This window comes from Pinus tabuliformis, chromosome 3_1 (assembly GCF_031772625.1).
Source record: "Pinus tabuliformis cultivar Carrire ecotype Pingquan chromosome 3_1, CPIR1, whole genome shotgun sequence".
Lineage (NCBI taxonomy): Eukaryota > Viridiplantae > Streptophyta > Pinopsida > Pinales > Pinaceae > Pinus > Pinus tabuliformis.
Window position 1 is genome coordinate 116,398,543 of NC_142301.1, and position 26,243 is coordinate 116,424,785.

At 41.4% G+C, this 26,243-nt stretch overlaps 1 protein-coding gene across 1 annotated transcript; it reads left to right on the forward strand.

Annotated features, from left to right (window-relative positions):
- The first annotated feature begins 15,321 nt into the window (after positions 1–15,321).
- Positions 15,322–16,182, forward strand: LOC149186047 (uncharacterized). Its single transcript, XM_089409215.1, has one exon. It carries the CDS (start codon positions 15,322–15,324, stop codon positions 16,180–16,182), a length of 861 nt encoding a protein of 286 aa, XP_089265341.1.
- Positions 16,183–26,243: the final 10,061 nt, after the last annotated feature.

Here is a 26,243-nt window from a genome sequence, read left to right on the forward strand (position 1 = left end):
AGTTGTACTTGTTTCTTGTCTTCGCCTTGGTGAGTGTGTTGAATGGGTTGGATTGCATGCATGCACATAATGACATGCATGCTGTTGAATCCCTTGCATGTGAACAACAATACCGCTCACCATGTCTGCTCCGTGTCAGCTGTTGGGATAGATATTTAACTTGTATGGGCGTAGTTTCATCCATGAGTGCATGTTGTGACCACTTTTGTTCCTGTTCCTGCTACAACTCATTCGTCTGTCTATGTAGCTTCATGTTCTTCCTTGAGTTGTTGCTTTAGCACATGCAACTCCTTTTTTGTTCCATTCTCTGTCTTCATGCGGCCTTCATGTCGTGCCATCACCTCATAGCCTGAGTCTCCAAAGTTGCTTTCATTATCAGTGGATCTGCTTAATTTTGCGACTTTGTCCTGCCTCTATGTTGTCAACAACCTTCCTCTTGCATTCGCTACATTCGGTATGATGCCTTTAGCTATTGTTCATGATGTTGCTCGTTGTGATGATGCTACTGTCATATCTTGATGTCCTTGTCTATGAACAACTTGATGTCTTCGTGAGTAGGCAAGCTCATAGACACTTGATTGACTACATCCCCAGGTGTGATCTGAACGATGTATTCGACTCTGCTCTCTTGGAAACCATTGCACCTGCACTTCTGAGAGGCAGATGATCACTTGCAATACTTGGGGACATGGAAACACTCATGGTAAGCAATTTGATAGCCGAAAACCAAAATGAACTTGAGAACTGACTTGTGACATACCCGTGTAACTGATCATGAAGGTTGTGCAATTTCAGCCGGGAGGTCAGGAGACTGACTGCCAAGACTGCACAAGGCACAATCTGGGCTGCTGGGAGACTAACTGACTGCTAGAACTGTGCAATGCAAAGTCCAGACTGGCTGCTAACTGTTGGGATTGCGCAATGCACAATCTCAGCTGGCAATGGCTGCAAGCTTAGTGACTGCATTGCACAATTTTCTTGGCCAACAGTCACTGTCCCTTAGGATTGCACAAAGCAGGCCTAGGGAATAGCTGTTGGAAAGAAATGCACATTTCTAGGGAGGAAGGCAAAGCCTTCCCTCTCAGGATTGCACATGATGTCTTGGTGAGTCTCTTGGTGGAGCAGAGTCTGGGCCGAGGTTAGCCAGACTCACCGACGGGCAACTACAAGTGAATGTGAGGGCGAATGCATGCTGACACTGAGTGTAAGAATAAGTGAATGATCATGCATGAAAACTATGAATGACATATTCAGAAAATGGAACAACATGCATGTAGATGAGGCGAGTTGCTGAATCAATGATTGTTCGCGAAAAAAACTTCATGCATGCGACAACAGTGAGATGTTGATGAAAACTGAAATGGTGCTAGGACAAGCTAATATACATGTAAATGACAGAAAGTGTTCAAAGAAATCAAGAAAACATTACTGATACAAGTGAAAACACAAAAAGCGACAGAAATGCAACACAAGGCATGGGAAGCAGGCTTACCCCAAAACATTTGAGCTGAATGTGCCGAATGCATCTAGATATGATGTGGGATGTCAGAGCTACAAGGTTGATGTGAGGAATAAGCTCTGCAACATCCGGTTGATGAGTTTCAATAACATCAAGGTTGTGACGCGCATGCCACAAATCTAGGGAAAGCGACAGTTGGCAGGAGGTTTCTGAAATGATACTTGCATGTAACCTTCAATTTCTAATCATAGATCCCTGAAACGAGGGATGCCTTTGCATGCTGCCTTGGGAGAAGCATCCTATGCATGCAAGTTAGTTTTGCTCGGTCCCAGAGGGAACTGGTCAACTCAACCGCACATGCAAGAGACTAATCGACTGCTTGAAGGAAATGCGCATTTCTGGCTAGGATTAGGGATGACTGCCCAAGAGATTTGCCCAATTTCTGGGTAGAGCAGCTGACTGCTATCCAAATTTGCGCAAATTCTGGGCTAAGCAGCCCTACTGGGGAAAATTGTGCAATTCCCGCTGGGAGTGTTGACTGATAGATTTGCGCAATCTTGGAGCCCATCAGGCTACCAGACAGGATTGCGCAGTCCAGGAGATTTGCGCAATTTTTGGGCAGAGCAGCTGACTACTGCCTAAATTTGTGCAAATTTTGGGCTGAGCAGCCCTGCTGGGGAAAATTGTGAAATTCCTGCTGGGAGTGTTGACTGATAGAATTGTGCGATATTGGAGCCCAATAGGCTGCCAGACAGGATTGCACAATTTCTGGAGGGAAGGCTGGTTGCCCTCCAGAAATGCACGATTTTATTAGGGAAGCTTCTCAGCCTGCAGCTGGACCAGGTCTGGGTGAACAACCTGTGAGGGGAATGGATCAAGCTATGGTCGACACGCTGCCTTTGTGTGAGAACAACATTGAAGCTTGTGAACTTGACAAAGCAAGGAAAGCTGCTATGAAGGTTGCAAGGGAGGCTCCAAAACAAAGCTAAGGCAAAATTTTGGAGGGTGGCTGTAGCCGCTACAATAGAGCCCAATCCATGTTTAATCAAGGAAGGGTGAGGATAGAGGAATTGGAGAGGATAAACCTACTTCTATCGTAAATCTTACTAGTTTTATCATTCATTTATATAGATTACTGATTTTTTCCCTCTCTTACATATTGTTGTGCATGAGATCAATATGTGTATCCATATGTTATGACTAGATTCTATTTTGTACATTGACTTTCTTTCAATTAGAGGAAAAGGATAATCTTCGTTTTTTCATGATTGTGTGTAGGTGATAAGTTTTGGGCGCTGGAGTGGGGTTTGTGGATGAGGAGTGGGATCTCTAGATGTTGAATCAAGTCTACAATCTACACCAGCATTTAAGGATAACTAGGTGATTAATCCTTCCTTTGTTTCTACTTTTATGATAGGATTGTGTGCATAAAGATCTACTGGAAATTTGTTTAGTTGTCTATCTACATTCTAGTAGATCTAAAAGCAAGATCTACAGGACAATAATCCCTTTTCTCTAGTGTTAAATCCCTTTGCGAACAAGAATTGATGACCATATTGGTGAGAAATCCCTATTGGTTCTCCTTCTCCTTTGAATATTGCATGATTTTGTTTTTTCCTAATGTTTCTTGATTGATTTCTATATCTTCTAAGTTTATTAAAGACTAAATCCATAACTTTTGGTTTAGATTCAAGTATTTCTCCTTAAAAAAAAATCTCATACAACTTCCTTTCTATGTCTTTTTTCATTATAGGGAAATGTCGTAGCCTCATCCCTTCTTCTTTTCATCCATGGGGTGATGCCATAACAAGCTATGCTCTTAGAGGAAGCGATGTGCTTCTAATTTAGGGTTCTTGAGTGTGATTTGATCTGATTGTTTCTATCTGGAGCTTAACTATGTATTACTTGATTATGGAAGGGTTAGATCTATCAATGATATCTTGTATTAAGAGATATTTTTAATAATTGCACTTTTCTTTGCTTATGTGAGGTTTTTTCACTATTTGATTGCCTTAGTTGGTGAATTGTGATCCATATAGGATTTCATGTATTTAACTTTGATCTAGTGATTGGTTAGTATTTGTTTCTCTTCGTATTTGAAAAGTATTAAGGAAAATAAAATAAAAAATGTTTTGTGCTAGATATTGTTTCGATTGTGATGGTTTGGGTTTGTTTTCCTTTGTAAAGACATTATATGATTGATCTTTTGGATACCTTCATTATGTTATGAATCCAACCTTTCTTTGTTTTGTTTGTATGTGTTCTTTATCTTTCTTAATCAGCAATATTTTGCATCTTTTTATTTTAGTTCCTTAGTCTAGATCTTTTGAGTGCTTGAATGATGTTTTTTCATTAGTGTCTTAGTGTGGATGAAATAGTTAGTGAATTGGTCTTATTTGAATTTATTTATTTATTTATTTTATGTATTGAATGGTTAGTGAGAGTGTGAGATTTTCTTATTACTTGGAAAAAGTAAAAGATATCTCTATTCTTCCTTCAAATATATTTCATCGAATTGAAACAAATTGTAGGGTTCATGTAGTTTGCATCTTGGGATTGGTCTTGATTCTCTAAAGACCACCATAGTTGCACTCTATACCTGAGTAAAAAAAAAACCAATAAAATAAATTGATAATAAAATTTACTTAGACTTTGTTATAGCACACCAACATAGATTAGGTTGTAGAGCCTTGAAATAGGATGGAGAGGACACTCTTCAAGGCTATCAAACTGAAACTAGTTCCACTAAAGAGAGTAAATCCACTACCATACTAGATGCTTGTCAAAAAGCTCCTCTAACGCAAGAGTCAAGCATGTGGTCACATTAGGAACGTGTGGAGTGACATCCCACCCTCTCAGTATCATTGTTTGTTGGATTGTGAAAATTTGAGGATCTTTTTTAGAAGAAAGGATCATTGTGAGTAATATTTTGAGAGGTTTTAAGCTTAGTTACCTTTCCTACACATATGGTCTCAATCACATGTGTCTTGTCAATTGTTTGGAAGTGAGGTGGTATACCTTGTGGCCTATATTTAGGGTTCTTACCTAGGTGATTTTGGGTGGGAACTCATCATGTTACCTAAGGAATAAGTCAATCACCATATTAGTGCTCCTAGGGGTTGATACTCAACTCTATCAAGGTAACTTGGCCAGTTAAGGCTAATATAGGGAGGATGGGGTAGCTTCTTCTAAGCCCCTTGTTAGTCCAAGTTCCTTGGATATTTCATCACCTCGGTCATTTTAGCTTTCAAAAGGTACCTTCCTTATGTTTGTTTTAATTTATATTACTCTTAGGATATTTTATAATGCATGCTCTTTTTTTCAAGTCTACTTGGCCATAAGGGTGTCTTATTTGATTAATTAAATTTATATATTCACAATGGCCAACCCAATTATCAAGAAATCTCATATATTTCAAAACCTTATTGTCAAAGAGGAAGGCCCACCACCATAGATATGTAGGATAACTTTGACATTAAAAGACTTACATCAAATTGGTCTTGGGAGGGTTATTTTTGGTCCAGGGGGGTTAAGTAGAAGTCCTACTTGAAGTGGTAGATTAAATTCCTCTACTAAATATAAACCCACCTTTAATGAATCATGTTTATCCCATACTTGTTCAAGTAGGTTCCAATTTTACTCAACCTTTCTCATTGTTTTCTCATAACATGGATGGTTAGAGCAATGTTTCAATGATGGAAGAGATGGGATCCTCTTCATCATATATTTAAGGAATTACTATTGTGATGTCTATGCTACCTTCAATCAATGTGAGAGGGTCTAATCTTACAGCTTCGAACACATCTCCCTTATCGCTTTGGGGCTTACCACTAGTTGTTTTTGTAACCTTGGCTAGTTTCCCTACTTTGTTACTATCCCTCCATTTTATGGGATTCAATTTTAGTGCTGGGGAAAGCTAGAGCCCACCCACAAGAACTAGGTGGTTCCCACCTAGTTCCACTACTATTGTAGTTTCTATCCCTAGTATGGGACAATCATCTACAAGGAATCATCCATTAGGGTATATGGTTATTCTTAGTCATTCTAGGGGTAGTAGTGTTTTTAAAGGATTGTTCAATCCTTAGGTTAGTTCTCCATCAAGGGTAATTCTTTTTACTAGAGTTCCAAGTCCCTTTGGAGGGGCTAACTTATCTGGATGGTAAGTTCCCTGGTAGTACTACATTTCCCATGAGTGTTCCTACTTATGGTAGCGCTTTCATATTAAGAGGTCATCCATTTGGTACCAGATATAATCCTCTAGCAATCATGCTTTTGGGAGTCCCTTTGTCTATGAGGGAAAAAATTGTTTTCCACTATGACTGGTTCAGGGGTTAAATTATTTGGGCCTAAAAACACCTTTGGTAATGCTCCTTCATTTAGAAACTATTCTATGGGGGGACTGCAAGGCTCATCTAGGGTACCATATTTACCTCCAGACCCATTTAACCAACATCAACTTCCATTTCTATCATTATTTGACTTGCAATATTTGGAGAAACTTATAAATGGCCCCATATTCCTTTACCCTTGGTGGTCACCCATGCTTGTTAAGATATCCTCAGACATGCTGAAATTTGATGGTAAAAAGGGAGAGAACCTGACCACACACATCATTGCCTACCACTTAGGGTTTTCATTCATTTCTTTGGTGTATGGTAGTATTAGGTTGTGTCTCTTCTAATGAACACTGACTAGAGATGTAACCAAATGGTACATTGAACTTGATAAGGCATATTACGATGATTATGCTTCCTTGGTGTGAACATTTAAGAACCATTTATAGTTACCTTCATAGAAGATATTAGAACCAATATCTTGTCTACCTTTAAGCAGGACAATTCAACTCACATTTTTTATCATATTCATGAGTGGAGGCGATGTAAGCAGTTGATTAGGACCAATATTCCTGATTGATTATTGAAATATTAGTGTAACTGATCCTTACTGCCTCAAATTTCCAAGGACATGGATATGGCTGGGGCAACTACTAAGGATAAAACTATCTTGGATGCCCAACATCTTGAATTAATCTATTCACGACCAAGAACCATGTATAATATTATTCCCAATGCTCCTCGACCATCAACTAATCCACCACATTCAAAACCAAGATCACATTTTGATGTTGTAATTGGTTCTTCCCCCACTGGTGTTGTAATCCAATTAATGGCTCAGTTGGTAAGTTGATTTTACATCAAAAGCTCCTGCAATTGTGCCAAGATCTAAATAAGCGAAGTCTTCTGAGAATGTTGTCGAGATTAATACAATGAAATCCATTCAACCTAAAAATTGTCAACAACTTAGTGATACAAAGGAGAAGAATCTGCAAAATAAATAAAAATTTTGACACTATGCAATGGGTTTTCTAACCTTATGGTCCTTCTACTCTTTTTATGATTTTTTGTGATTTAGATGTTCTTTTGATGTATACTTAATTGACACAATTTTGAGTATTTATGGATCAATTTAGCATGTTTCTTCTTAGGAAATTTGATGTGCCACCATCTTCATGGATATTTGGTGCATTTTTCTTGTCTTTGGCATATAGGGTAGATCTTTCCCCATCATCACTGATGCATTATTAATCATTAATACCATCTGCATTGTGCCTTAAGTCCCACCCCATCATGTTGTGACATCAACCTCTCTTTATTGTCACATCATAACTCGTGCAATAGATCCTTCCTCTTCGAGGATGCCCTAGCTAAGAACTTATTTTCTATTTTGGTGTCCATGTTGTACTTGTTGGGAAGCCTCAAATCCCTCCTTTAGACCTACCATGACTTTGAGATTGACCCTAATGTTCTCTCTTTCTAGAATATTTTGGCCATAGCTTGAGGAGGATTCCAATACACTTTTAATACCTTGTGATTGCTAATACATATTGTCTCACTCACTTACGCATGTTGATCTACAACTATTTTCCTTGACTTCGCTTACTTTCATTGCAATCATTTTTCCACTGGCCTCACTTTTAACTTTCGCTTGGTGCTTTTATCCTTCCTAGAGAGACCTCTAGAATGAGTGGATATGTTTTTCTAGGCTCTTTGCTTCATCTTGCTTAGGGAAGTTATATCAAATCAGAACAAGTTTCCACCCTCTATACCACTCATTTCTCTAGGATGAGGTTATTTTCCATTCTCATGCTCTTAAACACTAACGGGTGATGATCTTACTGTACTTTTTCCTTTCTATGGCTTGTTAAATAATGAGAAGGATATTGAGCATCCTTTTACCTATTTTTCAGGCTCGTTAAAACCTCACAAAAAATATGCCTTATATCAAGCATGCTACTACCTCTTCTTTGAGCTTGTTAAACCATGAAGAAGACACCCTATCAAGTAATCTTTTAGCTCTTTTTTAGGATCATTCAAACTAAATAAAAAAGACATTATTGAGTTGACTTGTCTTCTCTTTTGTGCTCATTAAAATATGAAGGAAATACCAAAAAGAAGAAAAAGGGAGGGAGATAAACATATTTGTAGTATATATTTCAAAATGGTAGCATCAATTGTGTCACCCTTGAAGATGGACATTTTTTGCATCAATGTCTTACAACTAGGTTTTAGATTTCCCATGATTCGTACCATACATAGGAGTCCTTTTAGTCCTCTAGTTGGTTACTCTTATAATCATTATGGAGTGTGCTTCAATGCCTCTTGTGTTTTTACATGATATCACATGTTTCTCATTAGTCAATGTTTCCATGTCAATTTCGTTTCATATTTTTATATGTTCAAGGGAAGTCTAAACCTTAGTTGGACATCTATAGTTCTTGTTGCCTTTTTTTCTAACCATCCTAGTGTCAATTGTACTTGGTGACGTCATCTATTAGCATCATCTCATGGTTTGCTTCATTTAATTTGATCCAAGTGGCTCCAGACACTTGCAGAAGTCTAAGAAGACTCAGAAAGGGTCAAAATCCAAACTGGTCAGATTTCTCTCAAACTAGCAACAGATCAAAGTTCTCGTCGCCCTCATTCTAACGGTGCAAACAACACTCAAATCCGAGCTCATATGAAGGAGATAGAGCTCTTCAAAGCTTGATAAGATAGGGAAAAAGTGGGGCCCACAGCATGCCACATGGCATCCCAATATGTAGTGATTGAATAAACACTAAACCATCGACACATCGCACGTTAGAATTTTCTCTGGCCTTGCACAAAAAAGACTATATATATATAATTAAAATCTTATATAAAAACAAAACAAAACAAAAATAATATGATTTAAAAACCATATAAGTCAAAAAAATCATTTTAAATATAAAACATATTACCAAAAAAAAGTATATGGAAAAATCCCCAACGAATATAATGAACGTTGGTATGGTGTGGTTATACCATAACCATATGCCCCACATTTAAACTTAACACACCCAACCACTATGTTATTTAATGCAACGAACCGTGTGATTTGTGCCAACCCATGCACCATAACTAATGTGTGAAATTAATACAACGCGCCCAAAACAAAACGTGAAAATAGAAAGCCGGAAATATTAGGGGCGGGATTTAATACTCCAACCTCTCTTCAACCACTTAGACCATTTTTACCATTACGCCCAACGACTTCACTTCGGATTTCCGCCCACGAAAATTATTTTAACCTCATTTGCACGTAGTTTAATGGGAAGATGGAGCAACCAGTGCCAGGTACAAATTTCAAGGCGGGGGAAGTCAGTGCCAGATAGCATTTTGCAGGGGCAAATTTTCATTTTGTCAGAATTTAACAAATTTGATATGGTTTCAACATTTTTCAACGCCACGAATGCAATGACACTGTCTGTTTCTCCATCAGAGTTCTGCATTTTTTTGCCATTTTTCAATACGCAGGGGGAACCATGACCACTGCAAAAACAAGGAGCGAACCCATGATCCTTGAAATTTTCCCGAGGAGGTACTTTTTCTCCATGTTGGAATATAGTCAAGTTTACAGTCGTTTTTCATGGTTTTCTGCAGGGATTGCAATGGCGAGGTCAGGTTCGCCTTTGGAGTTGCATATTTCCAGTCCACTTATGGAGCAAAATCTTTGAGGAATATAGGGGGAATCTAAAAGATTCCTTGAGCCCTAGATTCTCAATTTCTCAGAATTCAAAAATTGGATAGTTGATTTTGCACTATTCGACACCACAAATCTGATGGTGCATTCAGATTTCTCATTTGCTCATTTCATTTTCCAGCCACTTTTCTAAGTGGAATGCAGGTGTCAACATTTATGTGTGACCAACGATTTTCGTGCGATTCGATGCCGTGAGATCGATGACACAAACAACTTCGACAGTTTGACATCTGCTTCTTCAAATGGCCCTTAGTTGTGAGGTATATGCAGTGTGTTCATGTACTTCTTTTGCTATGCATTGTGCTGCAAAGATCCCTGTTTGATGTTGATGGGGGATCTTGTTAATTACTTGTATTCGTGATTCCTGCTTGATGTGACGTGGAATCGTCTATGTGATGTACTTGTTGTCATGATTTGTCATGTTATGTTTTGAGATACCTTTGTTGTAAGTTGATGGGATACTCATGTTGTCGTCATGCATGTTTGCATTGAGATCCCTTTTATGCCATGTTGGCGGGATGCTCATCATGCATGACAATTTTGACTGAGAGTTCCTATAGTGGAACATCTCTTAGAGCCACTCCTGCGTGAGGGCATTTTCCTTGTATGATAGCAACATCACCTCTATGTACATCACCACTATTGACAACACTTAATGCAACGGCCTACACCATCTTGACTGCGAGGCTCGGAGACGTAGTCCCTTCTAGACGAACTCCATTATCAACGGCTTATGTTTTTATGTCATTGATGATTGACATGTTCCTCTTCTTTACAACATGCATATGTATTCATTTATGTTCTTTTAAAAAATGCAATTTAACACATCACAAAAGTAAAAGGTCTTGGAAGGGTCCTTCATCACACCCAGTCTTGGATCAAGTGGTATCAGAGCAGTCTTTGCGTGGATGTGAATTGGAGCGTGAATAATGGAACATGCAGAGACAGAGGATGAAAAAGCGATGTACAAGATCATGCTTAAAATTTCCAAAAGAGTGGAGATAATGTATGAAACTCTACAGAAAGAGACAGAGGAAAAGGAGCGATTGCGGCTTCAGTTGCGAGCCACGGAAGAGGCCCTGGAAGAACTGAAGCACAACAACCAAAGTCTTCAAACATATAACGTTGAATTGAAGATGCTTCTACATGAAGAGAAGGAGGAAAAAAAAATTGCTATGACAGTTGCAAGGAAAGGACGAGGCCTTTTTGAAAACTGCAGCGTGACCCATGTGAGGTAAAAAGTAATTCTCTAAATTCATGTATGTGCCCTGATGATGATTTCACCGTTTTTGAAAATCACACCACGGGAATTGGCTCCAAACTGTTGAAGAAAATGGGGTATGAGGGAAAGGGCTTGGGCATCAATGGCCAAGGCATTATCAACCCCATCAAAATAGAGGGATTACCGTGTCAAACAGGACTTGGGTATGTCAGAAAGGAAGTTGGGGAATGCACTACGACAGTTAGCGAACCACCAACAACAGATGATGAAGCTCTCATTAGTTCTTTCCAAATCAACAGAGGAGGTAACAGATGTTGATTTCCTTTCGGTTTCGTCTTCACATAGTATGATTTATGTTGGAGATTTGGAGATCCCAATTACAGGGACAAACATAAGGCTACTTACAAGGATGAGGCATGAGGAGGAAAAAGAACTTGGTGTTAATAACCAAGGCATAACTTAACCTTTGGAGGTTATGCATAGACCTCAATTTGCAGGCTCGAGATACACTAAAGGAGAATGCTTGAAGGTGTCAGATTCATCCGAGACATTATCGAAATTGTCGAGGAAAGACAACGATGGGAAAACATCCCCATCATCCCATGGCAGTGCCCATTGCAGGGAAAGAGCCGAGGCAAGCTCTTATCGCCATACTTACACCAGAGACAACAAGGAAAGGTATAACCAGTTTCAATTTTCGAATGTTCATTTCAATTATAATCATGTTGTTAGAGATGAACGTAAAACATGGCATCGAAAAACATGTACCTTTTGCGGATTACATAACCATACATTTTCCAAGTGTTGGAAAAGAATGGCAACACACAAAAGGATGAGGCATGAAAGACCCTCTCAACAGCAGGGAAAGAAATATTTTAAGTAGGTTTGGAGGAAGAAAACCTATTGCAGTCATTGCGACAGAAGTGGCCATCAGAGAGCCACTTGTTGGAGGTTCCATCCAGAGTAGTGCCTTAAAGACAAAGTGTCGGTGCATGAACCAGGCGAAATGAGTGTTCGACAAGAAAAACCACCACAAGAAGGCAACCCATTCACGTTGATATGTTAGCCTTTCATGGTTGTGCTTTTGTAAATCATTTGTTGCATTTTAAAATGTAAAAGTGATGACGTGTTTTCCATCACTTGTTCAGCAACAATGATGTCTGGTCTTATTTTGAGTTGCATGTTAAACTTTGAAAGTGATGTCGTGTTTCCATCACTTGTCAAAACAATAGTGTATGGCCTTATTATTGTAAATCATGTGTTGCAGTGATGATGTGTTTTCCATCACTTGTTGAAGCAACAATGATATGTAGGCCTTGTTTTCGTAGCTGGGGTATTGCGTCCATCTTGATGTAAACTTGACCACCGAGTGTGTGTTATAAACTCGTGGCAAGTATGGATGCTTGGGTAATTAGTTGGTCATGAGAGTCAAGCATGTAATTTGTGAAAATAATGTACTAGAGGTTGCAGAAGCAGTAGGTGCCGGCGCTTCTCTTAGGGCTCCGAAGAAAAAAGGTGAAGGAGATGGAAGCGAGACCTTTCAAGACGCTTGTGATGCAGACAAGGTACAAAGAAGTTGCAGATTATTTTTCATGCTTTTGGAGGACCAAAAGCTCCTCAGTGGGGAGGATTGATCTAGGTGGCTCCAAACACATGCAGAAGTCCAGGAGGACCCAAAAAGGGTCAAAATCAAAACTAGTCAGATTGCTCTTAAACCAGCACCATATCGAAGTACTCGTCGCCCATATTCTAATGGTGCGAATGACACTCAAATCTGAGCTCGTATGAGGGAGATAGAGCTCTTCAAAGTTCGATAAGATAGGGAAAAAGTGGGGCCCATGACATGCCACATGGCATCCCAGTCACCAGGTGGGACCCGCTAAGTTTATGTAGTCACTGAATGGACACTAAACCATCGACACATGGCGCATTAGAGTTTTCTCCTAGCCCTGCACAAAAAGACAATATATATATATATATATATATATTATTAAAATCTTATATAAAGACAAAAAAAAAGAATATGTTTTAAAAACCATATAAGTCAAAAAATCATTTTATATATAAAACATATTGCAAAAAAATGTATATGGAAAAATCCCCAACAAATATAATGAATGTTGGTATGGTTATTAAAAGTTGGTATGGTGCGAATGACCATTTGGAAATTGATATACTTGAGTCTCACAATGCTCCTTATTCACAAATGGAATGACCCTCGAATGGATTGATAGAGTCTGGAACAAAACGTTGCGCGGCTTTCTGGTTCTAGGGTTTCCGTGAACCCTTTCCTGTGGATCCTTTCATGCCTGCGCATCTGATCCTCTTCTCCTAAGGTTGCAGATTCTACGGGCTCTTCTACTGACGGTTCTGTATGTCTTCCCCCTTCGGAGGGGCAGGTAATACCCCCCCTCCACCAAATTCTGGCCCTGCGGCGACGCCAGACTTGCCAGGAAGCTCTATGCCAGGGTTGCAGACAGATTCTGACCGGACCCCCACTACAGACAATATAAGTGACGCAAATACAAGCTCTGATGTCCCTAGGAACGAGAGCACCGAACAGACAGCTTCTGAGGCTCAGCCAAAAGTTTCCTCTGCCACATGCATCCCTAAAGCGGCAGATCGGGTCAAAATCGACCTCCCTAGTCACCGTATCAATGGTCACATTCAGTATATGAAAGATCACGCCCTCATTGGAAAGTTCATCGGACTCTGGCCAACTGAGAAGGCTTTGCAAGGATGGATAATGACCAAATGGAAGCCCAAGGGACAAGTGACTCTGCAGCTTGGCCCCAAAGGATTTTTCACTGCTATCTTCCACTGCCTAGAGGACAAGACCCACATCTTTGAAGGAGGCCCTTACTTCTTCAACTCAGCGGGTCTGTATCTGCGTGACTGGATTGAAAGATTTCATCCAGACAGGGAAGACTTCCGTTGGGCTCCAGTTTGGATTCGCATGTATTCCCTGCCTCTGGAATACTGGGACGAAGAGACATTGTGGGACATTGGCAATGGTCTGGGAGAGTTCATAAAGGTTGCTGAGGAAACAAAACTCAGACGCTACACTTCCTACGCCAGAATCTGTGTCCACATGCACCTTGCTAAGCCTCTTACGGACTCGGTAAGCTTATTTCATGATGACTTTGAATGGATTCAGACTATTGACTATGAGCACGTTCCATTCCGCTGCAGAAAATGTCATGAGCATGGCCACCTGTTCAGAGATTGTCCTCTGACCTAGAAGCCTAATACCTCCCCCCCTGAAGCTGGAAAAGATGCAGAAGGCTTCACCAAGGTTTCCTCCAGGAAGAAGCATTCCAAGAAATCCCCCATCATCTCTACTGCCCCCAAACATCCTGACACTAGCAACAGCTTTGAAGTTCTTGCCTCTCAAGACCCTCCGGGGGTTCACCAAGCCCAACCCTCTGCCTCTAACCCTCATCCCGACTCTTCCGCCTCTACTCTCAAACCCCAAAATGCTGACGCAGCTTCAACTGTCTCTCCTGCCTCCACTTCTGCTGAGGTCCAAACCAAGCCCTTTGTTCCCACCACTATGCTCATGGAAGTGGACTGCTCCCAAGCTATGGTCCTCCCTCTTGGTCCGCACGTCGCAGATCAGAATTCCCTAACTCTCATGGATGAAGAACTTGAAAGCGTTGATATGGGGGAGCTAGACATTCTTGCTCTGGAAGAAGCGTGCCATCAGAAAGAATATAGCAACATTCACCCTCGACAGATAGACAATTTGGAAGTGGTCCTTTCCCGCGCATAGCAGAGAAACTCACTGGGAATTCAAGTAGGAAGCCTATGGGATGGAAGGAAAATTATGAAAGAAACAAAAAAAAGAGGAAGGAAGACAGACTTACAGAGAACTATTATTATAGGCGAAATACTTGTGGAATCAGGTAGATTTCCCAAGTTGACAAAGTTCTACAAGGCTCTTCCTCATAGTTCCTCATGAAGCTTATCTCCTAGAATGTGAGAGGGCTTAATAGCCCCTCAAAACACAGAATGCTTAAAAATATGATACAGCAATACAAACCTTCGATTGTTTATCTTCAGGAGACGAAATGTAATAGCAAAGCACTTGAACACATTGTGGCCAAAGTTTGGGCAAACTGCCGCTCAGTGACGGTGGATGCTTCGGGCGCCTCAGGAGGGTTGGCAATCATTTGGGATCCTCAAGTTCTTTCTCTCTATGACTTCCATGCATTGCACTATTTCATTCAAACGACCTTCCATCTGGTAGGTACCAACATACGCGGTCACCTAACCAATGTATATTTCTCGTAAGAAATCTAAAAGAAATTAGATTTGCTCCTTACTTTGACAAATCTGAACTCCTTGAGGCGTTTCCCTCTCTGGATTTGTGGGGGGGATTTTAACATGACTACCTCCTTGGAGGAAAAATCTGGTGGAAGGCATAGGCTAGATGGGGACTGCTTAGGTTTCAAAGACTTCATTCTAAGCAACCAGCTCGTGGATCTACAGACATCTAATGGTACATACACCTGGACCAACAAACGCAGAGGGCCACAGCACATTTCCTCTCGCCTTGATCGATTTCTCATGTCAAACAATGGTATTCGTCTTGGGGGTGACTTCCATATTGCCTCTTGCTGGATCAGATCATTGGCCCATCCTCCTTCAATGGGCCCGTCCAGGTTCGCGCTGCAACCGGCCTTTTCGATTCGAATCGTTCTGGTTCACCCACAACGGTTTTAAAGAACTTGTCATCAAAGCTTGGCATTCCTATGTACCACCTGAGGGCTCAAAAATGTTTCAATTCCAACAAAAGCTTAGGAATCTCAAGCACACGCTCAAACATTGGAATAAATCTCAGTTTGGTAACATCTTCAACAACCAGAAAGAGCTAGAGCTTCAAATGAGCCTTCTACAACAGAAAATCATCACTGAAGGCAGAACAGAGGACTATGACAGTAAGGAAACTGATCTCCTCACAAAAATTGACAAGAGTAGGCAACAGGAGGAGACTTTCTGGCGACAGAAATCTAGGGTCAGATGGCTTCAAGAAGGGGAGAAAAACACAAAGTTTTTCCACAGGTCCACTATTCAAAGAAGGATGCATAATAACATTGCTTTTCTCAATAACAATCATGGAGTTTGTTTAGAGGCACATGAGGACATTGAAAAATATCTCAGAGGGTACTTCCAAAATATTCTGCAGGAACCTGAAGGTAATCGAGATCACGCTATTCGATCCGTCACACAACATATTCCTAAAATCATTACTGAGGATCAAAATGTGATGTTGCTCCAGCCAGTCACTCTTCATGAAGTAGAGCAAGCCATAGCTCAACTCAAAGATGGTAAAGCGCCAGGCCCGGATGGCTTCATGGCCAACTTCTTCCACTCATTTTGGGAGCATATCAAGATGGAGGTTTGGGCTTTAGTGGAGGAATCCCGCTCCATGCACTAGATTCTTCCTTCACTAAACTCAACCTTCCTTGCTCTCGTCCCCAAGGAGGAGAATTCAAGCACTCCGGACAAATACAGGCCCATTGCACTCTGCAATGTCATATACAAGCTGATTTCTAAAGTCATTGCGAACAAGCTTAAGCCCCTCCTACCTCTCCTTATCTCGCAAGAGAAAACCGGATATGTGGAAGGGCGACAAATCCTGGATGGCATAATCCTCTCGCATGAAGTGATTCATTCACTCAAGCTCCTTAAGAAACCAGGTATGCTTCTCAAACTAGACTTATCTAAAGCATTCGACAAATTAAGTTGGAATTATATCAAACAAATGCTCTTGGCTTTTGGTTTCAATGCCCCTTGGACTCGGTGGGTCATGAGCCTTCTATCGTCCCCCAGCTTCTCAATCCTTGTTAATGGCTCTCCCTCACTTCTGTTTCGGTCTTCTAGAGGCATCCGTCAGGGGGATCCCCTGTCCCCCTTCCTTTTCATTCTCATGGCAGAAGGCCTTAGTCACCTCATTCATCATGCTGCCTCCTTCGACTCTATTAAAGGGATCTCTCTGCATGACAACTCCCCTATCACTCATCAACAATTCGTTGATGACAACTTGCTTTTTGGCCATCCGTCTATTCAAGAAGCCCGGGCCTTCAAATCCCTGCTTAACATCTTCTCAGATGCTTCTAGAACTACCATTAATTCAGACAAATCCCAAATTTTCTTTTTCAATACCCCCTCCATCTCTCAACGCAATATCGCCAGAATCTTGTGCTTCTCGATTGATGTTCTTCCTTCCAAGTATCTTGGGGCTCCCCTAGTAGACTCGGTCATCAAGCATGCCTCTTGGAGAGCCCTCCTTGATAAGTTGGAAGCCAGACTCTCCTCTTGGATGTACTGCTCTCTTAATATGGCCAGTAGAATCATCTTAATCAAATTGGGACTCCAAGTTATGCCTCTTTATCTCTTTTCCATCATGGCTGCTCCAAAATGGGTTCTGAAGAAAATTCGAAACTTACAGAGGAATTTTGTATGGGATCTTTGGGCCTCAACAAAAAATGGGCCCTTGTCAAATGGACAGAGGTTTGCACACCAAAAAATGTTGGGGGGCTGGGTTTGAGAGATCCGCTTCATAGCAACCATACCATGGGAGCCTGTATCTGGTGGAATTGGATCTCTAAGCCAAACATCCCTTGGGCTCGTCTTTGGCAGGTCAAATACGCTCCAGGTAGACCCCAGGAGGATCTCATCCGCATCATCATGGATGCCCCTGGTTTGATGATTTGGAATGCAGCAAAACAACATAGTGCTTTCATCCAAGCTCACAATTTTTGGGAGATCCAGTCAGGAGACAAGGCTATATTCTGGGAAGACTCTTGGCAACAAATGCCAAAACTATCCTCACTTTTCCATAAACCATTGTGGCAAAGCTTTCTTGAGAACACCATCCCCAATCATGTCAATCAATTCTGGCAACCCCTCTCCTCTCATGGTCATCAGTTGTGGAAACCAGCTCTCACCTGGCAAGAGGACTGGCAGGGGGAGACTTATGGTGACATTGAACAGGAGCTCAGCTTAAGAAGGATCAAAGTCTCGGCCCTCGCAGATAGGCTGAGGTGGGGATACACTCCACGGGGTAACTTTTCTACCCAAGAAGCTTACAAGTTACTCTATTGCCCCCAACAGAATCAGCAGGATCGCATATGGGTTCAAGTCTGGCTTCCCAGAACCTGGCCTAAAATCTCCTCTTTCCTCTGGCTCCTCAGCAAAGGAAAAATACTCACGTGGGACAATCTTCTGAAACGAGGTTTTATCGGCCCTTCAAGGTGCCCCAACTGTAATTCTCAGGCAGAAACCATACAACACCTCCTTGATTCTTGCACTTTAGTTACTCATCTTTGGGACCAATTCACCTTCTGCTTTAGAAGAACTGGTAGACAGGTTGGTGATATCAACAATACCATCAGATGGTGGCCTTCGCAGCCATTCCAAAGTCAATTGCTCAATGCCATCTGGAACTTGTTCCCTGGCTTCATATATTGGTCTGCTTGGAAAGAACGCAATTACAGGACATTCAAGGACACATCCACACCGGTTGAAATCCTTTGGTCCAATCTCAAGTGCAACCTACAAGAAACTTTAGCTCTTGTTCACTGGCAAGATTCGGATATGCCTTCTTCGTCGGCTGAATGTCTCATTTTGAAAAGATGGAACCTCGATCTCAAACACCCTGGGGGGAACGTTCAAAATTCCTCGAAGCATTTTGAGTCGCCTATCTCCTGGTCTCCTCCCATGACTCAGGCTTTCAAAATGAACTTTGATGGTGTGGCAAAAGGAAATCTGGGCTTAGCAGGCTATGGAGGCATCTTCAGGAATCATGAGGGCACTATCTCCTACATCTTCTTCGGCTCTCTTGGTCGCGACTCTAACAATGCAGCTGAACTCGAAGGCCTATGGCATGGGTTATGCATAGCTGATAAAGAGAACTTCTTCCCTCTGGAAGTTGAAGGGGACTCTTAGATCCTAATTGAGGCTACAATTCGTCTCCACTCTGGCTCTACAGCAACTAAAGTGGCCTCGAGTTGGCGGTTGCTGAGTAGACTGGAACAAATTGAAAAATGGCTCAAGGTGCCCAGAGCCATCACCTTTAAGCATATTAGATGCATGGCTAACAAAGTTGCTGATCGATTGGCTAATCAAGGTGCCACTCAGATTATTCCTTTCTACGAGGGCCCTCTCCACAACTCATCCAAGATTGCACTTCCTTGGTGCACCAGGATCTGCAAGCCCCGAATGTGGATGATCAGAGGAAATGATATGTGGCAAAGGATTTGGGCATGCGCATGGGATTCTACCACTGCCACCCTTCCTCTTGTCCTTGTCCTCATTAACTGCATTAACGATGAGCCTGCCAACTGCCCCACTACATTTATGCAGCACAGTTTCCCATGCTCGCGTCTGTTCTTCAGCAATATGGCTTCTTTCGGAAGCTTCACGCCTGCTTTTTTGCCTCTACACTCTTGCTGCTCCTCGGATGTCTCAGAGCACAACTCCAGAACCAACACTGGGCACAGATGTTCAATTTTCTGTTGCATTGACCTCATTCTGGGCTTTCATGTTACGTAGAGCTCCCATTGCTCTCGGGGATTCTGGTTTCACCCTGACTCTTTCCTTGATCGTGCCCTTTCTCTACCTTCTGAGCTTTGCACTGGTCCGCCTGTTCATTCCTTGCCCTCTGCTTCTTGCTTTGTCCTGCTCAGTCATTCTCAATTATATCCAATGCCTCGTCTGCGCCAGAGGATGCGGTGTCATCGCAGCTCGAGCCATGGCTGTCCTCCCCATTACCCTCCCTCCACCTCTCCGAGCTCCTGATCTCACCCTCAGACTCCCCGTTGGGTCGTTACCCTGAGACAAGAAGTGGTCATGGCTTCCGAGCTGGTCGCGGGATTTCTCAGCCTGCAAGAGGCATCTCCAGTCTCATCCCGGTCAGCAGCATACTGCCCAGTTCTGTTTCCCCTGTTTGCTCAACATGCCGACTATAACAGCCACCATTACCATTGATTTTAAAGAGGAGCCCCCTGAAATGAGTACCGAGCTTCCGAGAACTAATCTGGCACAAAAGGAGGCTGAAAGGCCTAGCTCTCCCTCCAGAGGTGGTCAGAAAAGGAAAGCGGTCGAGTGCAGCACCTCGCAGGATCTCAGAGTTGAAGCCGGTTCGGGCGACACCAAGCGAGGTTGTTCCAGTGCTATAGATGATAAGCAGGACGAGGACGACACCAAGCGAGGCTGTTCCAGTGCTAAAGATGATATGCAGGACGAGGACGACCCTTACGCCTATGCATGTTGCGTGGTCGAATCTCCCCCCTCCTCTCAAGGTACTTAAATGGCTAATCTCCATTTTTGCATGTTTTTGGATGGACGACAGTCTAGGTTAGTCATTGTTACTCGCTCGCTACCACAACTTGGTTACCTTTAGATTTACAACTTGTCAAGTCGCCGGTTTCCCCTTTGCGGGCGGCTATGTTTTTTGACTGGGAACAATTTTGTATGCATAACTTCTCTTAGTTACTGTGGGTTGATAAACTATTGGAGCTTCATGGCCAGTTTCCCCTAGGAGGGCAGCACTCTCTTGTTGAATCGCCTGATACATGTTCATCATGTCTGCTATTTTAGAATGCCCATACCACGAGCCAGAACTTATGAGGCCTAGTCCTCGATGTAATCTTTTTGTATACTAATAGATTAAACTTATTCAGGCAAAAAAAAAAAAGTTGGTATGGTGTGGTTATACCATAACCACATGCTCCATATTTAAACTTAACACACCCAACCACTATGCTATTTAATGCAACGAAACCGTGTGATTTGTGCCAACCTATGAACCATAACTAATGTGTGAAATTAATACAACGCGCCCAAAACAAAACGTGAAAACAGAATGCTGGAAATAGGAGGGGCGAGATTTGATCCCTGACCCTTCCTCAACCACTTCACTGTTTTTACCATTGCGCCCAATGACTTCACTTGGGATTTTTGCACACACAAATTATTTTAACCTTATTTGCACGTAGTTCGATGGGCAGATGGAGGAACCAGGAGCGGGCATAGATTTCGAGGCGGGGAAAGGCAGTGCACGTAGTTCGAGGTAGCATTTTGCAGGAGGGCCAAATTTTCACTTTGTCAGAATTTGACAAATTTTATATGGTTTCAACACTTCTTGACGCCACGAATGCAATGTTGTTTTCCATTTCTCAATCAGAGTTCTGCATTTTTCGTCCATTTTTCAGTATGTAGGTGGAACCATAAATGTTGGAAAAATAGGGAGTGGGACCATGATCCTTGTAATTTCCCCGAGGTAATTTTTCTCCATGTCGGAATATAGTCAAGTTTACAGTCGTTTTTCATGGTTTTCTGTAGGAATTGAAATGGCGAGGTCATATTCGACTTTGGAGTTACAAATTTCCAGTCCACCTATGGAGTAGAATCTTTGAGGAATCTAGGGGGAATCTAAAATATTCCTTGAGCCCTAAATTCTCAATTTCTCAGAATTCAAAAATTGGACAGTCAATTTTGCACTATTCGATGCCATAAATCTGATGGTGCATTCATATTTCTCATTTGCCCATTTCATTTTCCAGCCACTTTTCTAAGTGGAATGCAGGTGTTAGCATTCATGTGCGAGCAGCCATTTTCGTGTGATTCGATGCCGTGAGATCGATGGCACAAACAACTTCAGTAGTTTGACATCCGCTTCTTCAGATGGCCCTTGGTTGTGAGGTATATGCAGTGTGTTCGTGTATTTTTTTTGCTATGCATTATGCTGCACAAATCCCTGTTTGATGTTTATGAGGGATCTTGTTGACTACTTGTTTTCATGATTCCTGCTTGATGTGACGCGAAATCGTTTATGTGATGTACTTGTTGTCATGATTTGTCATGTTATGTTTTGATATCCCTTTGTTGTATGTTGATGGGATACTCATGTTGTCGTCATGCATGTTTGCATTGAGATTTCTTTATGCCATGTTGGCGGGATGCTCATCATGCATGAGTTTATGTCATACTGATAGGAGTCTTTTGACTGAGAGTTCCTGTAGTGGAACATCTCTTAAGGCCACTCCTGCATGAGGGCATTTTCCTTTTATGACAGCGAGATCACCTCTATGTACATCACCACTATTGACAACACTTAACGTAGTGGCCTACACCATCTTGACTGTGGGGCCCAGAGACGTAGCCCCTCCTGGACGAACTCTGTTATCAACGACTTATGTTTTTATGTTTCTGATGATTGACATGTTCCTCTTCTTTACAACATGCATATGTATTCATTTATGTTATTTTAAAAAATGCAATTTAACACTTCATGAAAGTAAAAGGTCGCGGAAGGGTCCTTCGTCACACCCGGACCTGGATCATAATTGATGAAAGATATATTAAGGCCCTTCTTTGAAGCATATTCTCCTCTTGACCTCAACTCATTATCTATGAGATAAGTCTAGGAACTAGTAGTACCTTGGATCTTGCAGTCCTCAGTGGAAGGTTTCTTCATGATCGATAATGGGATTACCTCATTGGTTCTTAATTATTAAATTCCACAAGTATATGATGTCATATCATTCATTCACACCTAGTGGATTGTAATAGGTACCTTGGGGTCCATTTTCATCATTGATGGTCCCCCTCATGTATCTTAATGGTATACCTCATTGACTAGTAATCAAATAATTTCCACCGTGATTGAGATCAACTAATCTATACATAGATTTGTAACATCAGGGTTGGGATGAAGACTTTGGGTTTTGGGACATCTCACTCACATATGGAACTCCTCCCAAGATATGATGGAGTATATACCATATGATCTATCTATGATTAAGACTCGGTCGTTAGGGTTGCTCCAATTTTGTTCCTTAATTCATGACCCATTCTTTGCATTTTTGTACTTGATTATAATGCATTTTGACCATCAATTTCTCTTTTGACCTTATGCATTAGGGGGCATTTTTTATTACCCTATTTTTTGCTTCAATGTGTTGATAAAAACAATAGCTTATCTCAAATCAATTGCAAGAAAAATGCATGCATTTCACCCTTGTTTTTGCTCAATAGGTACTCCATCACTCCCTGCCCATTATCAGGATATGTAGCATTTCCCCATATCAATTTACATATTTTCATGGTATTTTCAAACTGCATAGGACTTCTACTTGGGACTTGGTCTTAAGTCTTGGCTGCGAAGGTTCTATATTTCATTTGGGGGTTGTTGTAGCGGCTGCAACACCCTCCAAAATTTTGGTTTGCACTCAAATTTTGGATCCTTCCTTTGTCTTTCCCTTGATTGTTTCAAACACTTAAGCTCATTTCACAAGCTTTCCTAAAGTCCTTTGACCCCTTTTTCATGTTGGATCAACTGTCATCTTTTGGCATGTTTGACTGATATGTCATGTTTGCGAACATTTTCTGGTGATTTTAGAGGTTGGTCTTTGTGTATATGAGTTTTCCTAGCTATATAAACACCCGTTGCACTCATACACAAAGTTTTGAGCACTGTCGCACAAGTGTCATCACGATTTCCTTAAAGTCTTCTTAAGTGTCGCGCTTGTCGCTTCTTGTTATGAGACAGTCACACAAAGAGGAATTCTTCCTTGTTGGTATGGTGGTATATGTTGTTGTGTCGTCGAAGTATGTTAAGTGTATGGTCACAAGTTCAAGTTCATAAAAAGTCCAAATTTCTCTCGCACTTAGCCATTTTCCCGAAACTCTTCCCGACCGGGAAACTCAACTTCACCAGACCCCGGCCAAACTACGCACTGCACAGTCTCAACACTTAGTGATGTGACCTTGTTGTCTATAACTGTGCAGTGCACAGTAACTATCCTCTAGGGCAATTACACTGTGCAATTCCGGAGCTCAACAACCATCCTTGACCCCCATAATTATGCAGCAATTCTTCCCAGTCTGACTTGAACTACGCACTTCACACTTTTAGTCCTCAAATGTTTCCCCTTGCTTATTGGAACCTCGCAATGCGCAAAGAACCTAGCCTCTCTTGACCTCCAAAAATGCATAGAGGTGTCCCCTAGTGTCCTCCCTCAGCCAAAGCTCACTGACCTTAAGAACTGTCATATTTTTACTCCAAGTCTCTTTGCTGCCCAGTCCCCCTTGCATATAAAAACTATGCAGATCTATCTCCTAAGGCCCCATTCCATATCATCCACTATCTACCTGAACTGCACAATTTTCTTCCCAGTGAGTATTATGCTTAAAAATTCCTCAGTCAAGCCTGAGTTGTGCTCTTTGCAGTCTCAGTGATCAACCTTCCCCGCTGCCACTTGGAACTATGAAATGTGTAGTTACTGGGTCCTCTCTCCTAGCCTGTCACCTATCCCAATCTCAGTTCATGGATAATAATGCATCATCTTAGACTAGAGAGTTTTTGGATTGATGTCGTCATGTCATGAGTGAATTGAAAGAACAGGTACATTGTTAAACCATGGCGAGATAATTAAGAAGGAGAAGGATGAAGCATGCCTAAAGACTCACTTGTAGCTAAACGGACGAGTGGACCTATCAAGAGAAAGAAAAACGAACACAAGTGTTCAACCACCTTTCAAGACCAAAGATCATTGAAGACCACACATCATCAAGCTATGCGGAGGAGAATAAAAAGCATATCCAAGAACACATCTATCACTCAGCAATAATAGCGGCTTGCCATTGCCACATCATCAAGCCAATCCATGTCAACAATGTCATGTCAAGTCGTGTCATGAGTTTTTACATGCCACATCACTATTGTGGGCCATGTATATTGTAAATCCAATGTATTTTAAAGTGGAAGTCCAATGGACACACATGAAAATGAAGAGTCATGTAAGTTGAAAAGTCATAAGAAGTTGAACAGTCATGAGGGTAGTCAACGAGTCACAAGGGGTAAGCATCACCCCTTGGTTATATATACCTCCTGAAGAGCCTCAGTATTGCAAAAATAATGTTGTAACTCCTAAGGCTACCAACTGTAATTATCAACCCAAGGTTCGTACAAACTTAAGAGGTATCTGTTAGTCCCCTAATTTGCATCCTTTTTGACCAATTTTCCCTTCCCAAATCATAACCATTTACCCCTGTTTTACTTATCTTATGCACCCTCATCTTGCACTAGTGCGAGAACGATGACACATTTTGCATTAACTTCATATTTTACATTTTTTAATTTAACTTAGCATTTATTAACTATTTATTACATGATTTCCTACTTAGAATTACTTTTGTAACTTATCGTTACCTCCTATGTTAGTTAATAGTTAAATGCTCACCTTGACCGCTGATTTTAGTGCAGATCAGATCTCGCACCAGTGCCAACGCCGTGAATCTTGGCAGCAAATCTGGATCTCTTAGATTGCCGCCTAATTTTGCACCACCTTAGCCACAAACAAGAGAACATATTTGAAGGCAGTCGAGTCCCAGTTATGACATCAAGTCAATCTGGAGTAGCTAAGATCGGACTTAGGAGGAACGAACAACTAGAGATAGCCACGACATGTTCTGTTAAAAATGCCTAGTTGCGAAGGTCGAAAGCTTATTTTGCAAGCGGTTATGTAATCTGTTGTAACGAAAGCTTATTTTGTAATCAACTATGTAATTTGTTGTAACGGAAGCTTATTCTGCAATCAGCTATGTAACGAGTTAAACGATCCTTTTGGCCTTCGGCCAAGGATCTATATAAGGAGAAATGTAAATAGGACGAAATGCTTAATGGTTGATAGAATTGTATAGAACAGAGAATAGAACCAGGAAGGTGGTAACAGGCCTGTCTTTTGTTATCGCCCAAATCTGGGCTGGATATGTAATCATGCATGTATGTGCTTTGATGATTTAATAAGAAGAGATCTGCCTTACGCTTCATGAATTTTATTATTTATGTTTAACAATTGATGAATTGATTCAGTACTGAGTAACATTCCCATTTGAAAGGGAAACGCGCTAGTTGGCTAGGGCCCAGGCAACCCAACACGTTCTTCCTCTTTTCTGATCTTGTAATTTATGTTTTTGAACTACCAAGTGTGATTTATTTACACCATTTGAATTTTTGTTTGAGTGAAAGAAGATCTGCAACATGAAGTAGTTAAATTTCCTTTTTTGCATCTGATTTTGAATTGGTTTTCCCTCCTGGTTCGAGCAGGAGAAATTACCTACACTAGTGCACGTTGGTGTGCTATTCACTTTCTGCATGATTGGTTTGGTTTTCCCCACCTGGTTCGAGTAGGAGAAATTACCTGCACCAGTGCACGTTGGTGTGCTATTCACTTTCTGCACGTTTGGTTCAATTTCCCCCTGGTCCGAGCATGAGAGATGTTCCTGCACCATTACTAGATAGTGTGATGCAGTAAGCCTCTTTAGTTTACTTCTAGCAGCTTTCTTGCTTTCATTAACATTTCACAATAGGCTAAATTGAAAGTATTGTTACTTTATTTCTGCAGACATTCATCTTTTTGATATTCATAACACTTGTAGTAATCAAGCATTGATTTCAAGAATTAAAAGTTAAAGTGTAAGAAGCTCTGA

Excerpts from the sequence above, each read along its gene's own strand:
- LOC149186047 (XM_089409215.1), top strand. The coding sequence starts at position 15,322 with ATGGTATTCGTCTTGGGGGTGACTTCCATATTGCCTCTTGCTGGATCA.